The 20,384-nt window shown below is 42.1% G+C and overlaps 1 protein-coding gene across 1 annotated transcript in view; it reads left to right on the top strand.

Moving 5' to 3' along the window:
* Positions 1-337: 337 nt before the first annotated feature.
* MKX (mohawk homeobox) overlaps positions 338-20,384 on the top strand; it is a gene marked incomplete at both ends in the record, with an annotated part of 58,049 nt that continues 38,002 nt past the window's right edge. Inside the window, 4 exons of the mRNA XM_079700577.1 lie at positions 338-525; positions 2,259-2,418; positions 10,703-10,856; positions 11,287-11,622. Of these exons, the coding sequence (XP_079556703.1) occupies positions 338-525; positions 2,259-2,418; positions 10,703-10,856; positions 11,287-11,622 (838 nt within the window). The remainder of the gene's footprint in view (positions 526-2,258; positions 2,419-10,702; positions 10,857-11,286; positions 11,623-20,384) is intronic.

Genomic DNA, 20,384 nt, shown 5'->3' with positions numbered 1-20,384 from the left:
GAGATTCTTTGGGGGCTGGGTGGCCGGGGCTAAGAGGAGGGTGGGTACCTGCCCCGGGAGCGTTCGGGTGCGGGTGACGGGCGTTGCGGCGGAGCGGTGTAACCAGCCAGGGGGAGGCGGGGGTTCCCGCGTTCAGGTGCGGCGGCGCCGCTCCTCCCCTGGGCTCCGCAGCCCCGCGCCGCGGCCAGGTTCGGGGCTCGGGACGCTCAGGAGGGTGAGTGCTCTCGGCGAGTAATGTGCTGCATCTTGATCTCCTAGAACCCGAGCCCTGCGGAGCTCCCGGCGGCCCGGCCCCAAGGCGCTGCGGCCGCGCCGCGCGGCCCTGCCTGCGCGCGCCATGAACACCATCGTCTTCAACAAGCTCAGCGGCGCCGTGCTTTTTGAGGACCGCGGGGCTCCGGAGCGGGAGCGGGGCGGCAGGCCCTACGGCGGCGTCCTGGACAGTACGCACGCTCGCCCCGAGGTGGGCATTACGGACGGCGCGCCCCTCAAGGACAACCTGGGCCTGAGGCACCGGAGGACCGGGTATGCGCACCCTCCCGGGGCCCCCGCCCGCTCCGCGAGAGGTGGGGGCGGTGAGAGGCTTGGGCGTGCTTGTGACAACCGGGGCCTGCGCCTTAGGGCCCCCGAGTTTTCCGGGAGGAGTGGTCTCCGCCTCCTGGGTTCGAGCATTCTCATTTTAAGGGAGTAGTTGCTCAAAGTGTGGGGGGTCGATTCGTCAGAAGGGCTCCAAAGAGGCTCGTTGGAAACTGAGGACACCTGAAACCTCCTCTTAGTCCTCAGATGCCCGGACCTGGGGGCGGGGGTTACGTGCCTCTCTCCCGACCGCGGGTACGGAGGCGCGGCCGCTGGGGAGGCAGAAAGGGCTGAGCGGGATGCACGGGCGCAGAGCAGGGCCAAGCAGTCGGGGCTCCCCTGGGGGTCCCCCCCGCCCCCCCAGGTCAGGCCAGCCCCGTGGGCTTCCCCCCTTGTGTCACGACAGGGCCTTGCATCGGCCAAGGTGTTGGGAAGGTCGCCCCTCCGCAGGATGCCGCGGACGCGCGCGCGGCTCGGCGGGGCCCGCCGCGAGCCCGGATGGGGGGGGCCCGCGGGCCTGCCGGGCCGGGTTTCAGTTTAGCGGCCTGAGGGGCTGCGGGGGTGGGGTGGGGTGGGCGGGGGCGAGAGCTCGCGGGCCACCGGCGGCTCCGGCTGCGGAGGAGGGCCGTCTGTAGCCCCGCCACGTCCCGCGGCTCCGGGAGCGCCCCGCGGGGGGAGGGGCGGCCGTCCTGGCCGGTCCACCTGGAAGATTGCATCAGCTGCTTGTTGTGCGGCGTTGCTGGTTAAGGAAATAAAGATTAGGTTTCGTCAAAATGTTACTACCAGTCCTCACGGATGGAATTGCATTTCAAAGTGTTTAAAGAGGCAGAAGTCCCGGAGGCTGCGGCGCAGGCGCGCGAGCCTCGCGGAGCGGCTGGGCGCGCGGGCGGCGGCGCGGCGACCCCTCGCGGAGCCGCTGGGGAGCGCAGCGCCGAGGCCCGGCTCCAGGCTGCTTCCCGCTCTTCCTCCTTGGAATATGATTTTCCCGAGGTCTTTTTACGTTACCCGGTGGGACAGACCTTCCATACTTTTAAGCTCGCCCTTTTGTCGTGAAAAGCCCCCTACAGTGTTTTGGGTTTTGTCTTTTCGCTTTTTCGTGTGTGTTTTTGTTTTCGGTTCTGCATCTTTCCTCCACAAACCCCTCCTTGGAAAGCTTCCCCTTTACACGAGGATCAAAGGGTACAGGGGAGAGCTTGAAGAGAACCAGGGCAGCGGGGCGGCCATCACTCCTTGCTTTGTTCCCAACGTCCAGTGGGCGACGGGAAGCCCCTGAAAGAACATTCGAGAGCCGGCCTCAGCCACTACTCATCCCCTGAGGCCAGGGCCCCTGGAGGGCGCGGTGCAGGCGGGCGAGGGACGGTGCCGGCCCTGCTGCTCAGGTCTGTGGCTTGACTAACAAAAGAGCTTCCTTCAGATCACCTAAACCTCTAACCTCTGGCTTCAAGATTTCCCCCTTTTCCGTATAAACCTGGCGGCCTTCGCCGCCCCACGCCCGTCCTGTGACACCCGGGCCGGCCCCGCGCGCCCTGACCCTGTGCGGCTCCCACCCCTGCCTGGCCTCCGCGTCCGGGCGCGCGGGGCCGGGGTCGACGCGGGCTGAAGCGCGTGCGAACCCGGGGGCCCGGCGGGCGGCGCTCGGCCGGCGCGGCTCACTGGGAACCCCTCCTCTCCCGGTGTCCCAGGGCCCGGCAGAATGGCGGGAAGGTGAGGCACAAGCGGCAGGCCCTGCAGGACATGGCGCGGCCCCTCAAGCAGTGGCTGTACAAGCACCGCGACAATCCGTACCCCACCAAGACGGAGAAGATTCTCCTGGCGCTGGGCTCGCAGATGACGCTAGTGCAGGTAATCGGGGCCCACGAGCCCCGGCCCTCCCTCGGCGAGGCTGAGCGGCGGCCCTGCTTCTCCCGCCACTGGGCACGGGTGGGCCCGAGACCGGCCGTCCGGACGCTGCCGCCGCTCTGCCTGAGGCTGGTGCGGGGCGGGCCCAGGGCCGGAGCGGTGGTCTGGGGAGTTTCTGCGTCTCCGACCGTCTTCCGGAGGCTTGGCGCAGCAGGGGTCGTGTGGCGCTCGCTAAGGAGGGCAGGGCAAAGGCGAGCGCGGAGCTCTGAGAAGGTGTGCGGGCCATGCACGCGGCCGTGACTCCAGCGGGCACTACCCCGCAGTGATTTGCGTCGGGGTCGCCCGAGGGCTCGTTAAAACACATGCTGCCGCCGCCCCCCACCCAGCCCGGAGTTCGCAGGAGGTCCTGGCCGGGGACGGTGCTTTGTATTTCTAACACGTTCTTGGGGTGATGCGTAAGCTGCTGGCCGCACCACACTTTGAAAACCAGGCAGAAGGGCACCCCACATTGGGGCCCCATGTTAAAGGTCAAGTTACAGGATACCTTTCAAGTTGACCGCTCCTGACAGAGCTAGTAGGTGGGCTGGAAGGGCCAGAAGCGGGTTTGGGAGGTTTTTCTTTTTTAATAAGAGGCACCCTGGGCCTTAGCTAGACTCCACGCGGCTTTGCTGGCGGTATCTTTGTCCTTGGGTTAAGGGGCAGATCTCAGATGGCGGGTACCTGGTCAAGTGCAGAGGGGCGGCCTAAGCTTGCTCCATCTCTAGCGAGCAGTACTGCTGTGCACAGGTTTCCCTCCGTGGCGGCATCTGATGCTCGCAAAACCCGGTGAGGTAGAGCACATGCTGTCAGCCTTTCGCAGGTGATGTAACCAAGGCAGGAGAAGGCTGTGTTGAGGGGTAGAGGTGGGCCTGGAAACGCCGCGGGTCCATACCACGTGCTCTGGCCGGCACACCAGTTTCCTTTCATAAATGCAGTGACGTGAACTTTTATGCGCTCAGGCAGAGCAGATTCACTCAGAAAGAGGAGAGGAAGGGCTACCTGAGCTGAGAAATCTCGTCCGTTGTCGTAGCACTGCACCACTGCATTTGTGAAACTTTGGTCGTTCCATGAAAGGTATAGTAAGTGAGAACCCCGAAGTAACAGGGAACGTTTAACTACTAGATAACATAAAAATTGCTTTCCAGAGTATTTAAGATTATCATTTTAGGAATTACTAGAAAGTTGGATGAAGCATGAAAATTGACTTGTACTCAGATTTATTAAAACTATAATATGCATTTTTCTGCTTATTTTAAGAATACAGTTGTAGAGAAAAACAAACATCTCTTCTGCTTTATATTAACAGGCAATAGTATTAATAGTGATTTGCTGCAGCACTGGAGGGGAAAATTAATTTAGTGTTCTTGGCTTAATATCTGTTTAACACAAAACTATGAACTTTCAGTGATTTTCAAAAGTAGTTTTTAAATAAATAATTCCAGCCAGAAAAACTTAAGAAAATAAATGCATATATTCAAATTTCACTTTAAACTGGTATGCTATTTATTTTCAAAATACACTAATTTATAGAGCTATTTGAATAGTTCACTCTGATGTCAACAGTAAAATATTAACTTATTGATTACATAGTTCCATGTTTAATACTTGCCATTCTTTCAGACAGAAAGCAACAAATGTTTATGACAAATTTAGGACGTTTTTAGCTACAAAAAGTATTGTCATTAGCAGAGACATTTAAATTTTCACCTGTGGTAGTTTTTCTGAGTTGCAATACAAGTAGCTGTCATTCTAATACAGAGTCAAGTTATTCTCTACCTGTAATGATAGTTCAAATACAAATAATTCTTTTTGCGTTAAGATCTTGGTAAGACTATTGCATTTTTCTAATTTACATGAAGTTTTTGTTCATGCAATGAAAATCTTTCCCATTATATTTTCTCTCACACTAGTCTTCAGCAAATAAAAATGCATGCAAATATGTAATTTTTAAATGGGGCAAAGAAAGGTAATTATTTATAATTATAATTGATACCTATTTAATGATTTCCAAGTTTTATAATAAATGAAGTTGGTTTCTGGAACTTTAAAGTGATAAATGGAAAAAATCAAACGTATAGAATAATCAAGGGACCCTTATATACCATTCAGGTTGGGTCCACCTATTCTCCATTAGGCACAATGGAATGTCTGTGTAAGAAAATATATATATATTTATGAATATAAGGGGTTTGTATGAGTCAGACATTTATTAAACATCCAAAGCAAATTCTGACTCTGTGGAAACCAAATAAATTATGTCAATACATTTCACTTCTGGGGGAAAAATATCAAGCTGTGATCTGAATAAAGCTTTTGAGCCCTGCAATTTAGACCCCTGTTTCATGAATCAGGTTCTCCCAGTGAATAAATTTCTCCTGTGGAGTCAGCCTTCTTGAGAAGAGTGATCATGTCTTATTCATCTTCATCCTCCCATTTCACCCCAGCCCAGTACTTTCCATATAGTAAACTCTTCATACATGTTTGCAGACTGAATAGGTTCTCACTGGGGAATACTACTGTAATCACCATGTGACTTCCCCAAACATATTGTGGAAAACTGGAGAATGTCTTGAAATCAGACTAAGATATTCTAGTTTTAAAATCCATCTCATTGTAGGGAACACACAGAGGGCAGCTCATTAACTTTAATGGTACATGTTAGTTCTACAGAACAAGCATATAACTCACCTTATTATTTTCAGTATATCTGGAAATATGTCATATTTTATGTCAATAGACAAATATGGAGTGTTCCCCTTATTTCTATCTCCAGTCTCTATTTCTTGCTTATTACAATACCCTCCTGTCTCTGCTTCTCATAATTTATATTAAGTTGTCAGCATAATTATTCCTTAACTACAAGAGTGTCTTATTTTTGAATATTTATTTTACCCTTCATATTTCCCTTTTGGGTGTATGTCAAGCTATCAGACCTTTCATAAGCAGTACTTTTGCCTTATTTTGCTACTCTGAAGGGTGTAAAACTTGGTCAGCAATCTCCATTAAGCCTAGAAACAATGCTGAAACTTTAATGAGGGAAATTTTTTAGGACCACAGAAGTAACTTTTTCTGATAAACAGAAGCTCTAAGGACATTAATCAACACTACATTTTGTTCATTCCTGAAAGATGAGGCAGAGAGAGGTATTTATGCAGCTTTCTTTTTTTTTCTACTCACTAGACTTAGAACTTGTCTTAATTTACTATAACTGTTTGCATTATTAATCTGCCATCTTCCTACTAAGATATAAGCATTTTAATAAAATTAACAGGAAGGTGATTTGTGTGTGTGTGTGTTTTCACTTTAACCAACCGAAATACTCCATTTTTCTTGGTTCCTATGACCGTTGTTCAAACATTATAAAAATATACTCTCTACTCTCAAAATATAACCAACTGCATTGTGGAATAACAGATACGCGATTGGGGTTTTGTATTACTGTAGGATATGGAGCTTACCCAGGGAATAATTGCCCCTGAAGAAGTTTTTTAAAAGAAGGGCAGATGGGGGCTTTACCTGGTTTCAATATTTCCCATTGTTTATGTGTATATATTTAAAATATATTTATGTTTTTTTCTGGATTATAATAGTGAAATGATGATTTTTTTTTATGATCACATTACAGAGTGCAATGCAAGTGGAGTTTGAGACTACATTTTAGCGATTGGATGTTAATGCTCCCTTTTCTTACAGTAGAAGTTTCCAATTCCTGTGCTACAGCCATGTACCATTTGGTTAAATCTGTGTTGCAAGATTTTGCCCCCGTGTTGACATAGCTTTTGCTTGCTATGGATTGCTTCTGCTGAGATGTGTGTGTACTTATCAACTGCAAGAATTATGGCTACTGTTAAATATTCAACAAAATCTCAGATTGGTCCTTCTACGTTATTCTCAGTGTCAAACTACATGGGGTAGAAGTGAGGTGTTCGATATTTCAGTTGAATGACTGAATCTGCGTTGTTAATTCTGTGTGTTCAAAGGGGGACAGATGCCAGAGTATCCCCTTGGGTTTACTATAATGATTGCTCTGCCAGTGTGATGAATATAAACACTGCTGCGTAGGATGAAAACTACTTAGCTTTCTCTTCCAGCTTCTAGATATTTTGTTCTCTAAGCTTTCGCTATAAAATGCAGTGTTTTTAAAGCTCTGAGTTTGACGTTAAAATGCTGTTGCAGAACCTGTCCTTGGTAAGGAGGCCTGTTTCATGTAAAATAGAATTTCAAAAGGATTTGAATGATAACCTGAAGGAATCCATAGTAAGTTAAAGGTAGAAGATTTGAACTGGTGCTTTTACCTTCAGTGAAACAGATGGCGTTTGCATCAATTCATCAGGAAAAAACTTGTGAGATGATACTCGTGCAGATTTGTTCACCAACTATTGTCTGCTGTTTGCATGACTTAACACAAGAAGATATTCAACACCCCAGACTATGTCCAGCCCTTAGGTTGTACTGTAAATTGCTGATAATAAAACACTGGCAGAGTAAATGTATTAGTAGATTGGGTGCCAGTCAAACTTACGAAATGAGTTTAGAAATAGCCTGTTACACCCCACCAAACCTTTATGGAAAATCTTCTGATGTATAATTAATATACTCTGTTAAGAGCTATGAGTATACAAAACATAAAAAACGATATGACTCCAATATATGAAAAGCTAGTTAATGCCACCATGACATTTAAAGGTCCTTATTTTTGTATGTTAGAATTATAAGTATATTGATTTTTTTTATTTGAAGTCCATCGCGTTTTAATAAAAATATGAAGAGTTTCATAAGAATTGGATTTTACACTATGCGGTACTGTGTGTTGGTTGTATTAAGAGTTAAGGTCAGGGACTTCCCTGGCGGTACAGTGGTTAAGACTTTGCCTTCCAATGCAGGGGGTGCGGGTTCGATACCTGGTGGCAGAGCTAAGATCCCACAGGCCTTGGGGCCACAAAATCGAAACATAAAACAGAAGCAATGTTGTAACAAATTCAATAAAGACTTTAAAAAAAAGCGTTAAGGTCAGTTAAGATTTAAGATTAGCCTCTGGATTATATGATGTTTAGTAAAGAAAGTAACAAAAACAGTTTGGGAGTTGGATTCTAATAAACATAAGTGACATAGGCATGGGGGAAGTTGCAGGCTGTCCTCTGTGTGCAAGAGGAACAGAGAGGGACATAAAACACCTCTGATTGCTGAGGAGAGTAGCGGTCGAGCAGAAGACAGGTTGGTACCAACCGTAAAGGAGATGAATGAACACTTTTATAGGAGAGCGTGGACGACATTCACAGATCTTAATTTTCAGAGTTGGCAAGGATGTCAGGAAGCATGCAGTTCTGAAAAGATGAATGAGGTATCTAAACTCACACAGCCTGTCTTTGGCTAAGTCAGAACAGGAAACCAGGTCTCTTTCCATTATACCACGGTTAGAGGATGACAGGACATGCATGAGGATTTGAAGACGTTAAGTAAGTAATTAAATCATAACGGTGCATCAGCACTTGAATTTGATGATGATTGTTAAGATCCGTTCAAGTGGATGGAATGGAAGATAGGGAAGTTTGAAAAAATGCTGTTCTAAAACTCCCAGTTGGTACTGATGGGACATGGACGAACATTTTGGCCATGACTTGGAGAACAGAGGGAGGTTTGAGAGGAAATGGACCAGGCCTCTCATGCTTCCATAGTGCAGGCTCACCCATGGATCATAGTTAATCACGTGTAGCTCTTCACTTCTAGTCCTTCTGTATGTGCAGGGGACAAAGTTTATTTGTTCCTAGCACTTAATATCAGGGCTAAAGCACAGGAGCTGCTCAGTATGTGTTTGTTGAATGAATAGTCCCAGAAGTTGTCTGTCTGTAGAGGTTGGAGGAGACTGAGAAGTTAAAGTCAGACTAAAGCATAGTAATAATAGCACAGCTTGGCAGGAAGAGGCGTTGGTGGAGTCTAAGGCTTCTGAAGTGCCGTGGTAAGATATTACACCACTGCACATAAATTTGAGGACAGTTATCATTGCTTAAGACACAAAGGGAGGTAACACTCAATATATATTATATTATATACGATATGGTTTGTGCGTATATAAACTGGGGAAGACTACCATGTTTTACCCATGGGGAAAAAAAGAAAAAAATTATAGTTTTTTTTATTTTTAATGTAGGATTCACCACAGGTTCATTCAATAATTAAGGCTTGAGTAATGTACAAAAGTTGTGTATTTATAGTATAAATTTAAAAAAGAAAAAAAAATTCCCATGCAAGCATCACCACACAAACCGTTAATATACTGTGGAGTCATGTTATAGAACAAATGGGTAGAAAAACATAATCCTCTTTCCACTTTTCATCCTTTTAAAGGCAAGTATTGGCCTTCCATGTTTTTAATATATATATTCTTTTTTTTTTTTCTTTTTTTTTTTTTTTTTGCGGTACACGAGCCTCTCACTGTTGTGGCCTCTCCCGTTGCGGAGCACAGGCTCCGGACGCGCAGGCTCCGCGGCCATGGCTCACGGGCCCAGCCGCTCTGTGGCATGTGGGATCTTCCTGGACCGGGGCACGAACCCGTGTCCCGTGCATCAGTAGGCGGACTCTCAACCACTGTGCCACCAGGGAAGCCCTAATATATATATTCTGATGATAGCTTGATGTTTAAAAAGAAATGTCAAGTGCCATTTTAGCCTCTAGAAATCCAGTAGCACCTTAAACAAAAACAATGGAACTAACCTTGTTTTGCAGTGTTCATTTCTTTGCCATCACCTATTTGGAAGCACTAGATTTTTAGCTTAAAGCTGGGTATTATTTGGCTTTTTTTTCTCTCTCTCTGCTTGTCTGATTGCTCTGTCTCTGACTGTATTGCCAGCTCCTACCTCCTTAATTGCTGGAGGTTTCCAGGGTTTGGTCCTTGACCCTCTTTTCATTCTGTCTGCTCTCACAGCTTCAGCTCTCACCTCTGTGCATTTGACCTAAATCTGATCTTCCTTGCCCTTAGATCTCAGATGCCATTTTTATTTTCTTGCTGCACATTTCACCTGTATGCTTTTCTAGTACCTCAAACTAGACATTCCCAAACCAAACGCATCATTTCACCCTCAAACAATTCTACTTTCTCAAATTGGCACTATCTTCTCTTCTTACACAAGTTTGATAACTCAAGGGCATCTCTTTCTTCCTTCTTCGTTACCTACCACAGTGTCTCTGGAATTTGACTTATATTTGTTCCCGTGTCTTCTTTGTTGGAAACACACTTCCCTACCCATTATCCCTGACCTGTTCCTTCAAAATCTAGCTTAAATTCTTCATGAAGTCTTGAGTGACATCAAAGTAACCCCTCCTTCCGTTGCACTCCTGTAACATTATATTTTAATGCGTCTTAAGCCATTTATCACATTCTTTCCTATATTAGTTATTTGTTTATTGAAGTTGGTTTACAATGTGTTAATTACTGCTGTACAGCAAAGTGATTCAGTTATACATATATATATATATACACACACACACACATATTCTTTTTTGTTATATTCTTTTCCATTATGGTTTATCACAGGATATTGCATATAGTTCCCTGTGCTATACAGTAGGACCTTGTTTTATCCATCCTGTATATAAAAGCTCACATCTGCTCATCCCACACTCCCAGTCCATCCCTCCCGCAGACCCCTCCCCCCGGCAACCACCAGTCTCTTCCCCATGTCTGTGATTCTATTTCTGTTTCATAGTTAGGTTCATTTGTGTCATATTTTGGATTCCACATGTAAATGATATCATACGGTATTTGTCTTTCTTTTTCTGACGTACTTCACTTAGTATGATAATCTCTAGGTCCATCATGTTGCTGCAAATGGCATTATTTCATTCTTTTTTATGGCTGAGTGATATTCCATTGTATATATGTACCACATCTTCTTTATCCATTCATCTGTTGATGGACATTTAGGTTACTTTCATGTCTTGGCTGTTGTGAATAGATACTAGAGTTATTTGTGTACTCTCCTACCTTTCTTACTAGACTGAACATTTTATGGCAAAGCAATTCAGTATTTTTTTTATTCCCAGAATACAGTTAGTGCTCATTCTGTGTAGTAAGTGCTCAGCACATTTGTTGAATGAATGAATGAATGGATATAAATGTCCAATACTGTTATGTCATGAGAATATGTAATGATCAGAGATTATGAGAGAGGCTTAGGTCCTTTCTGGAAAAGTAATTGTATGATGGGTAATGTTTTTATTTTGTGTTAATTGAGAAATAAAACTTTTTTAGGTGTCAAATTGGTTTGCTAATGCAAGACGTCGGCTTAAGAATACTGTTCGACAGCCAGATTTAAGCTGGGCCTTAAGAATAAAGTTGTACAATAAGTATGTTCAAGGAAACGCTGAGCGGCTGAGTGTAAGCAGTGATGACTCATGTTCTGAAGGTTTGTTAGTGTTTTTATCTTGCTTTCTTTGCTCTGCCTTTGTAAGGGGACATTCACTTCAATTGCTGTTTTTAAGGTTGATCCCACAAAACATGGTGGTGCCATAATGGTTCTTTTTTATTGCATGAGGTAACTTTACTTTTACAATACTGTAAATGACCAGCCAAATTATGGCTGCTTCCTCTTGTTCACAGATTTATCATGTGCCAGAATAACATTTTTTGTGAAGTTCATTAAAATTAACATACCAAGGGGAGAGATTATATAGATTCCTGCTTTCCTTTGCCTAAAAATTAATCTTAAATATCAAAGATAATCTTATACACTTTAAATATTCTTCCTATATATATTTTAAATCATTAAATGTAACAATTGTGTGGCTGGGAAAAAGTATGTGTAAGTACTACCTGGTGATATTTTTCCCCCTTAGATGGAGAAAATCCTCCACGAAACCACATGAATGAAGAAGGCTATAATACTCCAGTTCACCATCCTGTGATTAAAAGTGAGAGCTCAGTCATAAAAGCTGGAGTGAGGCCAGAGTCACGGGCCAATGAGGACTATGTATCGCCCCCAAAATACAAGAGCAGCTTGTTGAATCGTTACCTTAACGACTCTTTGAGACATGTCATGGTCACAAATGCTGCCATGATGGGAAAGACAAGGCAGAGAAACCATTCAGGATCTTTTAGTTCCAATGAATTTGAGGAGGAATTGGTATCTCCCTCATCGTCAGAAACCGAAGGCAATTTCGTCTATCGCACAGGTAAGTCTGTGCTTTTTGTGATACCTTGTTTAAAACAGAATTAAAGCTGCCGCAGAGGGCTTTCTTTTGACAGGTGTAAAGGCATAAGTTTTATTGCTTGTGCATCAGATTATGTACATATGGCCTATAATTCAGTTTGAAAGCTTTCATTTTGTTCTTAATTAGCAGATACGCTCATTAGTAGATGACGGTTTACTGGGAAGTTTTCATCCTTAATAAAATTTTCTAATCTTAGTGATAAACATTCTTAGAGGAGATATGTATTGGCTTTATGAATAAATTATAATGGAGGAATATCCCAGATTATAACCAGCCATGCAAATACTCTGTACTTCATCTTTTCTCTTAAGTTCTTTGATTGCTTATAGTGATGGAAAATGAACACAAACTAGCATGGGTGCCAAGACATTTGTGAAGGAAACGTGGCTTAAATTGCTTTGGAAATTTTACTTTTATTCCTGAAATGCACAAGTAGGGCTATAAGTAGCTTTGAAAGTTTTGCTTTTAGTCTGGAAATAAGGAATCAATTTCTACCTGTCCACAGCTTTCAGATGGAGTGGCAAGTTTGGTAAAATTCTGTCTTGACTTCATTACAAAGGACTGTGTGCCCTACCTCTGGTGTAGGCAGACTCCAGGGCCTGAAAATGCCAGGCAGTGAGATTTAGAAATGTTACCCCTGGAATTAATAACTTCAGGGGGCATGCAGCCCAGCCACATTATGTCACAGATAAGAAAGCCCCAACCAAGGACACACAGCGAGTTACTCTTCTCCAGATCAGTGGTGTAGCTGAGCCTGCACGAGAGGTTGGAGGAGCGTAACTACTGCTAGACGACTGTTACCGCTACTGTTACACATATTGCCACCAGTCATTTATTGAATAGTTGTGATATGCTAGGTTCTATGCTAAATACTACACAAGTACTACTACATTTAGTCCTTATAAGATCAAGGAGCTTGATATGTGAACAGAGCTTTATAAAGAAATTTAAAGTTGGTCTGTTTAATATATCCTTAAGGTTATTTAGCCAGATATCTGATTTTTAAGTGTCTACAAATATGTACAAGATCTATGAGGATTCAGAGGAAATCTCAATACATTTTTGACTTAATCTCATTTTCTGTTTGTATCTCCAACTCCAACAATGAAAACAACTCCAAACACTCAGAAATACATAGCCTTGTAAATAATAAATTGGGTCTAGGAAGAAGTAAAAGATGCAATAAAAGATAAGTTAGCCAATCATGAAAAATTTAAAACTATCTACTAATACCTAACTGACAGAACTTGTAAGTAATTCAGAATGTTTGAGAAAAAGGAAAATAAACCAAGTCATTTCAAGTACAGATAACTGAAAAAGAATAAACAGAAGACAAAAAGTGGTAAAATGGAAGGCTGAAAAATAGATAAATAAATCAGGAGTTGGCTCTTTGAAGTCAGTAGTAAAAAACTCAAGCAAAAATGGACACAAATTAAAGTTGGAAATAAAGGATATAGCAATCATTATATAGTTACTAAAAAATATTTTTAAAAATTATGATAAAGTACTATGCACAATTGTTTGACAGTATACTCTATGCAAATGTATGGATGAAGTGAATTGCTATTATCCACACAAATTAAATTATTAATTCATAATAAGAAAAGGTTTAAATGACCACTAATGCAGGAAAAATTAAGGTTTTTAGTAAACTCAGTTCCCAAAACACTTGATAGATAACTTGATAGATCCACTGGATTTTTTTTCAAACTTTGAAGAAATAATTAATTCCTATGCTCTATACATTTTTCTGGAACATATAAAAACATGGGAAGTATCTGAACTTTTAGAAATGTAAATGTTATCCTAATCCCAAACCAGATTAAGATAGCATACAAGTCAAAAATTTTATTTGTAATACTGATACTCACTATGAAACAACATGGGAAATATTGTAATGTTAAGTGAAAAAATTTTAATTGTGGATACACTGAGTATAATTATGACAAGTGTGTATGGACAAAAACAAGAAAGATAAAAACAATGAAAGTTACAATTTGATGAGGGGGTGTAATTGAAGGACCGTTGTTTAAAAATTTTTTTCTTGTAAATTTACGTTGCCCAGTAAAAACAAGGTCACGTGCCTATGAAATTTCCCCAGTGTGTTGGGTCTTCTGAAAATCCATGCTCTTTTCCAAGGTGACAAAATGTAAAGTCAAAGAGGGACTAGCATGCCTGTATAGTTGACGCTTTTAGAAGTGAAGTAGCTTGGCCACGTATTTTTATTAAAGCATTCCAAATGCACTTGGTCCGTGTCATGGACTATTCATTTGCCAAATTCTAGTTTTAAATCAAACCTATCTTTTAGTTATGCAAGCAATGAGATGGCAGCCTAGACACGTAAACATCTGGATTTTCGTGCATATGTATAAGCTTAAAAAGAACAGAATACAATTTTGAGGTTTGTGGATGGAGAATGAGGAGAGACTGGTTGGTCTCAAACTGGTCTACTAAATTTCAGACGAAGACAGTAAATGGCTGTCTTCTGTGGAAATTGAGTGACAGTGCTGCTGCAGTTGTATCTGGGTTAGCAGTCATGCATAAGTGGTGGAACAGAGAATTTCAGTAAATACTTTCTGAACAACTGCTTTGGTTTTCTCTGGCATACAGGCTACTCTGAATCCCTTCAGTTCCTTCTGGTTGTATCTTTCCTTCCTCATCCAGACAGCAACCTTCTAAGTCTGCTCTCAAACACCATCCCCTCCACCACCCTAGTTCTATAGTAGTACAAAGATTTCGGCTTTTAAATTTTTTTTTTTCAGAAGAGATCACCTTTAAATACAAGTTATTGGTTTATCTATAAACCAATACCCTCCTCTAGCAGGGAGGGTATATTATAAAGCAGTAATCCTAATCGAAGATATTATTAGACATGATCCAAGTAGACACAAACATGTTTTTATTGATTTTACATAGACATTAAATATTTCTCTCTAATCTGCAGTCTCCCACAACATGCAGGAAAAAAAAGAAAAGATGTTCTTTTTTCAGGGGCATGGTGGGCTCTCAATACGTATTCTGACAGCAGCAATTATAACATTAGAATTGATCAGAATTATTAAGGTTATTGCTTCTAAATACAGTTAAGTAATACACAAGAAAACCTAGTCACAGAGTGTCATCTTTTGAATGAAGTCACCTAAATTAAAATTACAATCCTCTTCGTCATGTTAGGTTAATGGATGGTAATTTTCAGATATTCGATGGAGTGGGTCTGCTCTCTGAGGTGTCAGGATGAGGACTCTAGCATCGTACGTACCTCCACTCCTGTTGACTCAGTGCTCATGTTCCCCAGATGGGGCCCTCCCTGAAGGAGCCAGCCGCCATCTGTAGCATCTTCCAGAGTGAGTCCTCACTAGAGGCTTTCCTAACTTGGATTTGAGTTTAATTTACCCTAAACCAAGCCTATTAAATTTCCTTCTTCCGTGAGGGAGAAAGGAGACATTTCTAAGAAGTATACTTGGTGAGGGGACTGTCAGGCAAGTCTTGAAATAAAACGTGTGAACTTCCCTGCTCTGTTGCTGGCACGAGGACAAGTTCCTATTCTGTTCTTTCTTTTCGCAGCTCACAAGTGACCAGCTTATAAATGGCTGGTACACTCTAATGCTTACTCTCTGAGCCCCACTGCTTCCCCACTGCTGTATGAGTTTATGTAATTCATAAATTCACTCTGCTCCCACAAGGCTGAATGTTTCAACTTCATCTTGTTAAACTGCCTAAAATCCCTCTTAATTATACACATCTGGTATAGAAAAAAACATATTGGCGGATAGAATTCTTTTCTATGTTAGTGTGAATTAATCAGATTAGCTTCCCCTCCACTTGACTGAGGTGAATATCCCTGAAGAAATGGAGATTTTTTTTTTTTTTGGTGGTACGCGGGCCTCTCACTGTTGTGGCCTCTCCCGTTGCGGAGCACAGGCTCCGGACGCGCAGGCTCAGCGGCCATGGCTCACGGGCCCAGCCGCTCCGCGGCATATGGGATCCTCCCGGACCGGGGCACGAACCCATGTCCCCTGCATCGACAGGTGGACTCTCAACCACTGTGCCACCAGGGAAGCCCCAGACATGGAGATTTTGATGGACAGAAAAAAGTCATTTATGTGGTGTACAGGACTCTTTGGGAGGTGGAGTCCATTTGAATGGCCTGCAAAATGGGGCAAAATGAGGGAACTAGGGATTTTAGTTACTGGGGAAAGACAAGGCAGTAGAAAGTAAATCTGGGAGAATGACAAAAAGCTAAATGCCATTTCCAAATGTTTTTTCTTGGCTAATGATGACCCCGGTGGGTGGTGGAGATGTTCTTTTTTCGTTCTCTTCCTGCACACTTGTGTAATTTAGAATTTAAGCTGGTACTATCAGTAAGTAGTGAAAGCCAGGGTTGCTCGTGAGTTCAATAAACCATTGCATTAGCCTGGGATTTAACCCTAATTTATAGCACAGTTTCTTTGGCGAAATGGCGCTCTCCATTCTAAACTGCTGACTTCACAGTAAACTTCTGGGGCACAAGTCCTTCATGTACGAGGTGCCCTTTCATGCCTTCATACCACAAACAAAAACGTTCTAGGCTCGCTGGAGCCCTGGGCCTTACTCATCAAAGAAATCGTAGTTTAAGTGAAGCAGAGGAAAGATTTGAACTGCCTTGTCAGATCCTTTTGAACGGTGAATAATCATTCCTAATTTGTTTCATCAATTTTAGGTGTTTGGGGGTAGCTTAAAGAAAGCCTCATGGTAGTTGACAGAAGGCTTTGTCAAGACCCAGCTGTTAAGGATAGCATGGGTTTCTGTGTACATGCTAGTTTCTCTTTGGAATTTTGTTGACCAGTAAGTCGACTTTGGATACTTTCATCTTCTTTTATTTCCCTTTTTGTGCTTGTCACTTCCTTGTTTTTAGTGAAAGATTAAGCTTAGCCCTGTTGGATGATTCCAGACATTCTTTTCCTGGCATGCAAATGACTGTTGATGTACTCCAGCAGAGAATAATAAAACCCTCTATCACCAGCCCAGTTTGTGACATTTAAAGGATACTTGAAAGGTTATCCAATTTTTTGTCCTGTGTCTTTACTGCAATAATACCTCACCTATCAGATACCATCTGGAAATGAGGTTTTCCACCTAAGTGAAATTTCCAGATAGAAATTTAAGGACCGATTTTAAAAAGATAGAATTTTCTGCTCTCCTAGACTTACAGTATGAAACACAGCATGTGAGGTGTGCCTCCGCATCCTCTCTCTTCTCTAAACTCCCTCCTCCTGTTGCTTTTTATATGTTTCCACCCTTCAAATCAGTAATTTTAGGATTCACCACAACTCTGAACTTGCTCCTGATGCCTTTGAATGAAGGACGATGACTTTCTGATAGCCGTTCAAAAAGGGATCTTTCCTAATGGCTTATTCCAAAGCAGTAACCTTCAAAATGAGACTTACAGAAATTCTGAGGTTTGGGGAGGCTTGGGGTAGAATTATAAAAACTTAAGCATATTCTGAACACTATAGATTATTAAATGTTTTATCAGTGATGATGATGGCAAAACACATTCACATGGATTATTTCTGAAATGCATATCAGCTTGATCTTTGAAAGTAAATTTTCTTTATGGATTCACTTGCAAAATTTAAATGAAACTGTGTAAGTGTAAGTGTTTCACCTACTGTTAAAAACTGAGAGATTCATGGCAGACAGAAATAGAAAAAGAGAACACATGTTGGCATAAGCAGTTTGCTGGCTCCTTCAGGCGTTAGTTTTTCATTCACTTTTCTTTGTTTGTTATTTGGTATCACGTGAGAGCCTGAGAAAGTCTATACGTAGAAGCTGAGACTTAACAGCCCTATTCAACAACCTGGCTTACAAACAAATCAAAAATATACGGCAGCCTAGCTTAGAAGAAGTATGCACTTTTAGGGCTGTGCTTGATCCTGAGTTTTTTGTCCCTTTATATTGTGTTCCCTCCATGTGGTGCCTTAGAATGACAGCAACACGTTTCAAATTTGTGTGAATATAGACAGATTGCCTCTGAAATGCAGTTGCATCCTGTCTCTTCTTTCGTGTTGATACTTGCTGCCTTGTGTGTATTAAAAGCTCTCCGGGGCCCTGAAATGGTATTTTATTCATTTTTATCGTCCTCCTAGCACCTAGTAGTGTCTTTCATGTATTTGCTCTGGAACTGTTTCTCAAGTCAACGAGTTAGTGTTTTCATGATTTAGTCTGCCTCTTAAATCATGAAAGACATTTTAATGTACATATGTATATGTTGATCTGTGTCTGCGAACATGACAAGGGAAAGAAAATGGTCCTGAATAAGTAAATGGGTGAAAAAAAAAAGGCAAATGCAAAAAAAGTTAAAACCGGTAGAAAAAAGTAAACAGAGAGAAGCTTAAAACTGAGATGTTTAAGAGAGTTGAAATAAAAACTTAGAAAGTATAAAATGAAACTAAACCAATTTTCAAGTTAAAAGAGTGACTTTCAGGAAAATGCAAGGATGATAAATGGAAAAGTTTAGTGGGTTTAAAGAAAATCCACTGAAGAATAAAAAGTATAGCAGACAGGCAAATAAAAAGAAAGGGAACTTTTCTGAATTTGACTTCACTAAGTAATGATATCTATTGTCTACTTATCTAGGTCCCTGCCTTGTGGGTGAGATTTAAGAAACAAAGCACAGATTTAGATCCAATGATTTACCCTCTTCTGCCCCATTCACTCTCGGGGTTGACATGACTACTTTGGCTTTTTAAGAATGACTATTTTTAATCCTATGATAGAATTGGAGAACATCGATGCAGAAATTTTACATTTTCTCTCTCCTCCACATGTGAGAGTAAAGATCCCATACATTTTACCTGTTTTTCTGTTAAAAACAAGTTTATCAACATGACATTTTGATTCTGCAGGGGTATCCCCTATATTTTGGCAGGACTGTCTCCTGGCATTCCGTCTGTTGTAACTGATTTTCCGATACTGCATTTCGACTGGCTGGAGTGGTCAGTCACACCTGGTGCAGTTTCGTAGAAGTGCCGGTTCATGTCACTGTATTGAAGACTGTGTCAGTATTTCCATTAAGAGACTTTTCATTCCCTAGGGCTTCTAAATAAGTCATAAAAACTCAAGCCAAACTCAAAGCTGGCATAAAAGGACCTTTTTCCCCCTTCTCCTGTGTATAAGGAATATAAGTGCCTAACTCCCACTAATTCTAACTTCAGTCAGGTTTGTAAACTCTTTACACACTGACAAGACCAAATAAGACCCGTTGACGCCTCTCCAGCCTGGGCCTGAAGTGGATGTCAAAAAGTTGTTACTGTCTGTGGAAATAACAAGACATTCTATTTAATGAGTGTGGAAGTGGTTTCTTTTCTTTCTTTCTTTTTTGGTGCGTCACTGTTAGTTTTTCCCTTCTGCCTCCCAACTTTGTTTCTAAAATTAAACAGGTATTTTTCTATGTCAAAATTCGTCTTGTTGATGTAACAGAATTTTTACTCAGAATAAATATGTGTTTTTTTCTAGTCCTGAAGTTTGGTACTTTTAAATTTTGGAAGCTTGTGTTCTTGTTTTCTATTAGAAATTATATCATTTATAATTGTGAGTTTTGAGGAAGCAAAATAATAATAATAATTTTCACTTCGGTTTTTTTCACATTTGAATTTTTTCATGGTTTTCAGTTTAAATGAAGGATGGCATGTTTAAATAGCAGCTGCATAATGAACCTTTCCTCTCTGTGTTACCTAATTTATCTTATTTTCATTGTACTAAAGAGGAAAACAGGCAAGGATTTTTATAAATTCAGCATTAAACACTAAAGGATCTTCCAGTTCAATCCCTTAATTTGCAGATTAGGAAATTGCTTTGGGCTCTACACTGGGCATTGAAATTGTTGGTTTTTTTGTATGCAAGTTTACTGGGTTGCTTGGAAATGCAATCCTGATCATTGGTACAGTAAGTCTACGGCTTTTGGCAATTTCAGGTACTTAATTGACTTTTATTTTAAAAAGCTTGTCATTAGTGTTGAACTTTTCAGAATTTAGGATAGGTGTGTGTGTGCATTTTTTAAAAAAACTATTTTAATGGCTGCAGTGGAAAAGTCTTCACACATGTTGGTAGATTATAGATTGTAATAGACATCTGGTCTTACCTGTGTTACTAAGGGAAAGAGGAATTGTTTGTAGAAGATCTCTAACAGTTAACTGCTGCTGGGCAAAAGTGTCTTGGTGTGTGTGTGTGTCTGTGTGTAGCATTAGTAGTAGTAGAATTGAACATAGTTGGGAAAAGAAAGTGGCTTTTGAAAATGACCAGTGGTATCTTCCCCCTGCCTTGGGTCTACCCTGGAGACCTTGAGCCATTACCTGAAAGTGGTCTGAAAAAATGTGAGTGATACTAACAACCCAATTGGAAAGTGGTTTGGGGAAGATAGATTGGACTCAGCTTTAAGCACCGACACCACTCATCAAGTTCTCACAGTGTTGAGTCTTTTTCTCAGGCCAGTAAGGTGCTGCAGTGCCAGATAACACTGAGGTGCTTTGGGGTCAGATTCACCTGTAGCATTTCCTCAGATCAGACACTTCACTGAATTTCACATAGGAAAAGCTAAATTGCACTGTAGACGTCACCATGCCACAGATTGGGCAGCACCTTGCTGTGTGGCCAGATGGCACTGTGGGTTTGTGTGGTGTCTTCCACAGTCACTGGACTGCGGATGGGGTTAGAAACAGCCTCTTGCCCACTGACTCAGTGCT

The sequence above is a fragment of the Hyperoodon ampullatus genome (assembly GCF_949752795.1).
Source record: "Hyperoodon ampullatus genome assembly, chromosome: 3".
In the NCBI taxonomy this organism is placed as follows: Eukaryota; Metazoa; Chordata; class Mammalia; order Artiodactyla; family Ziphiidae; genus Hyperoodon; species Hyperoodon ampullatus.
The sequence above is the reverse complement of the archived record's forward strand: the minus strand, read 5'-3'. Positions and strand labels throughout refer to the sequence as shown.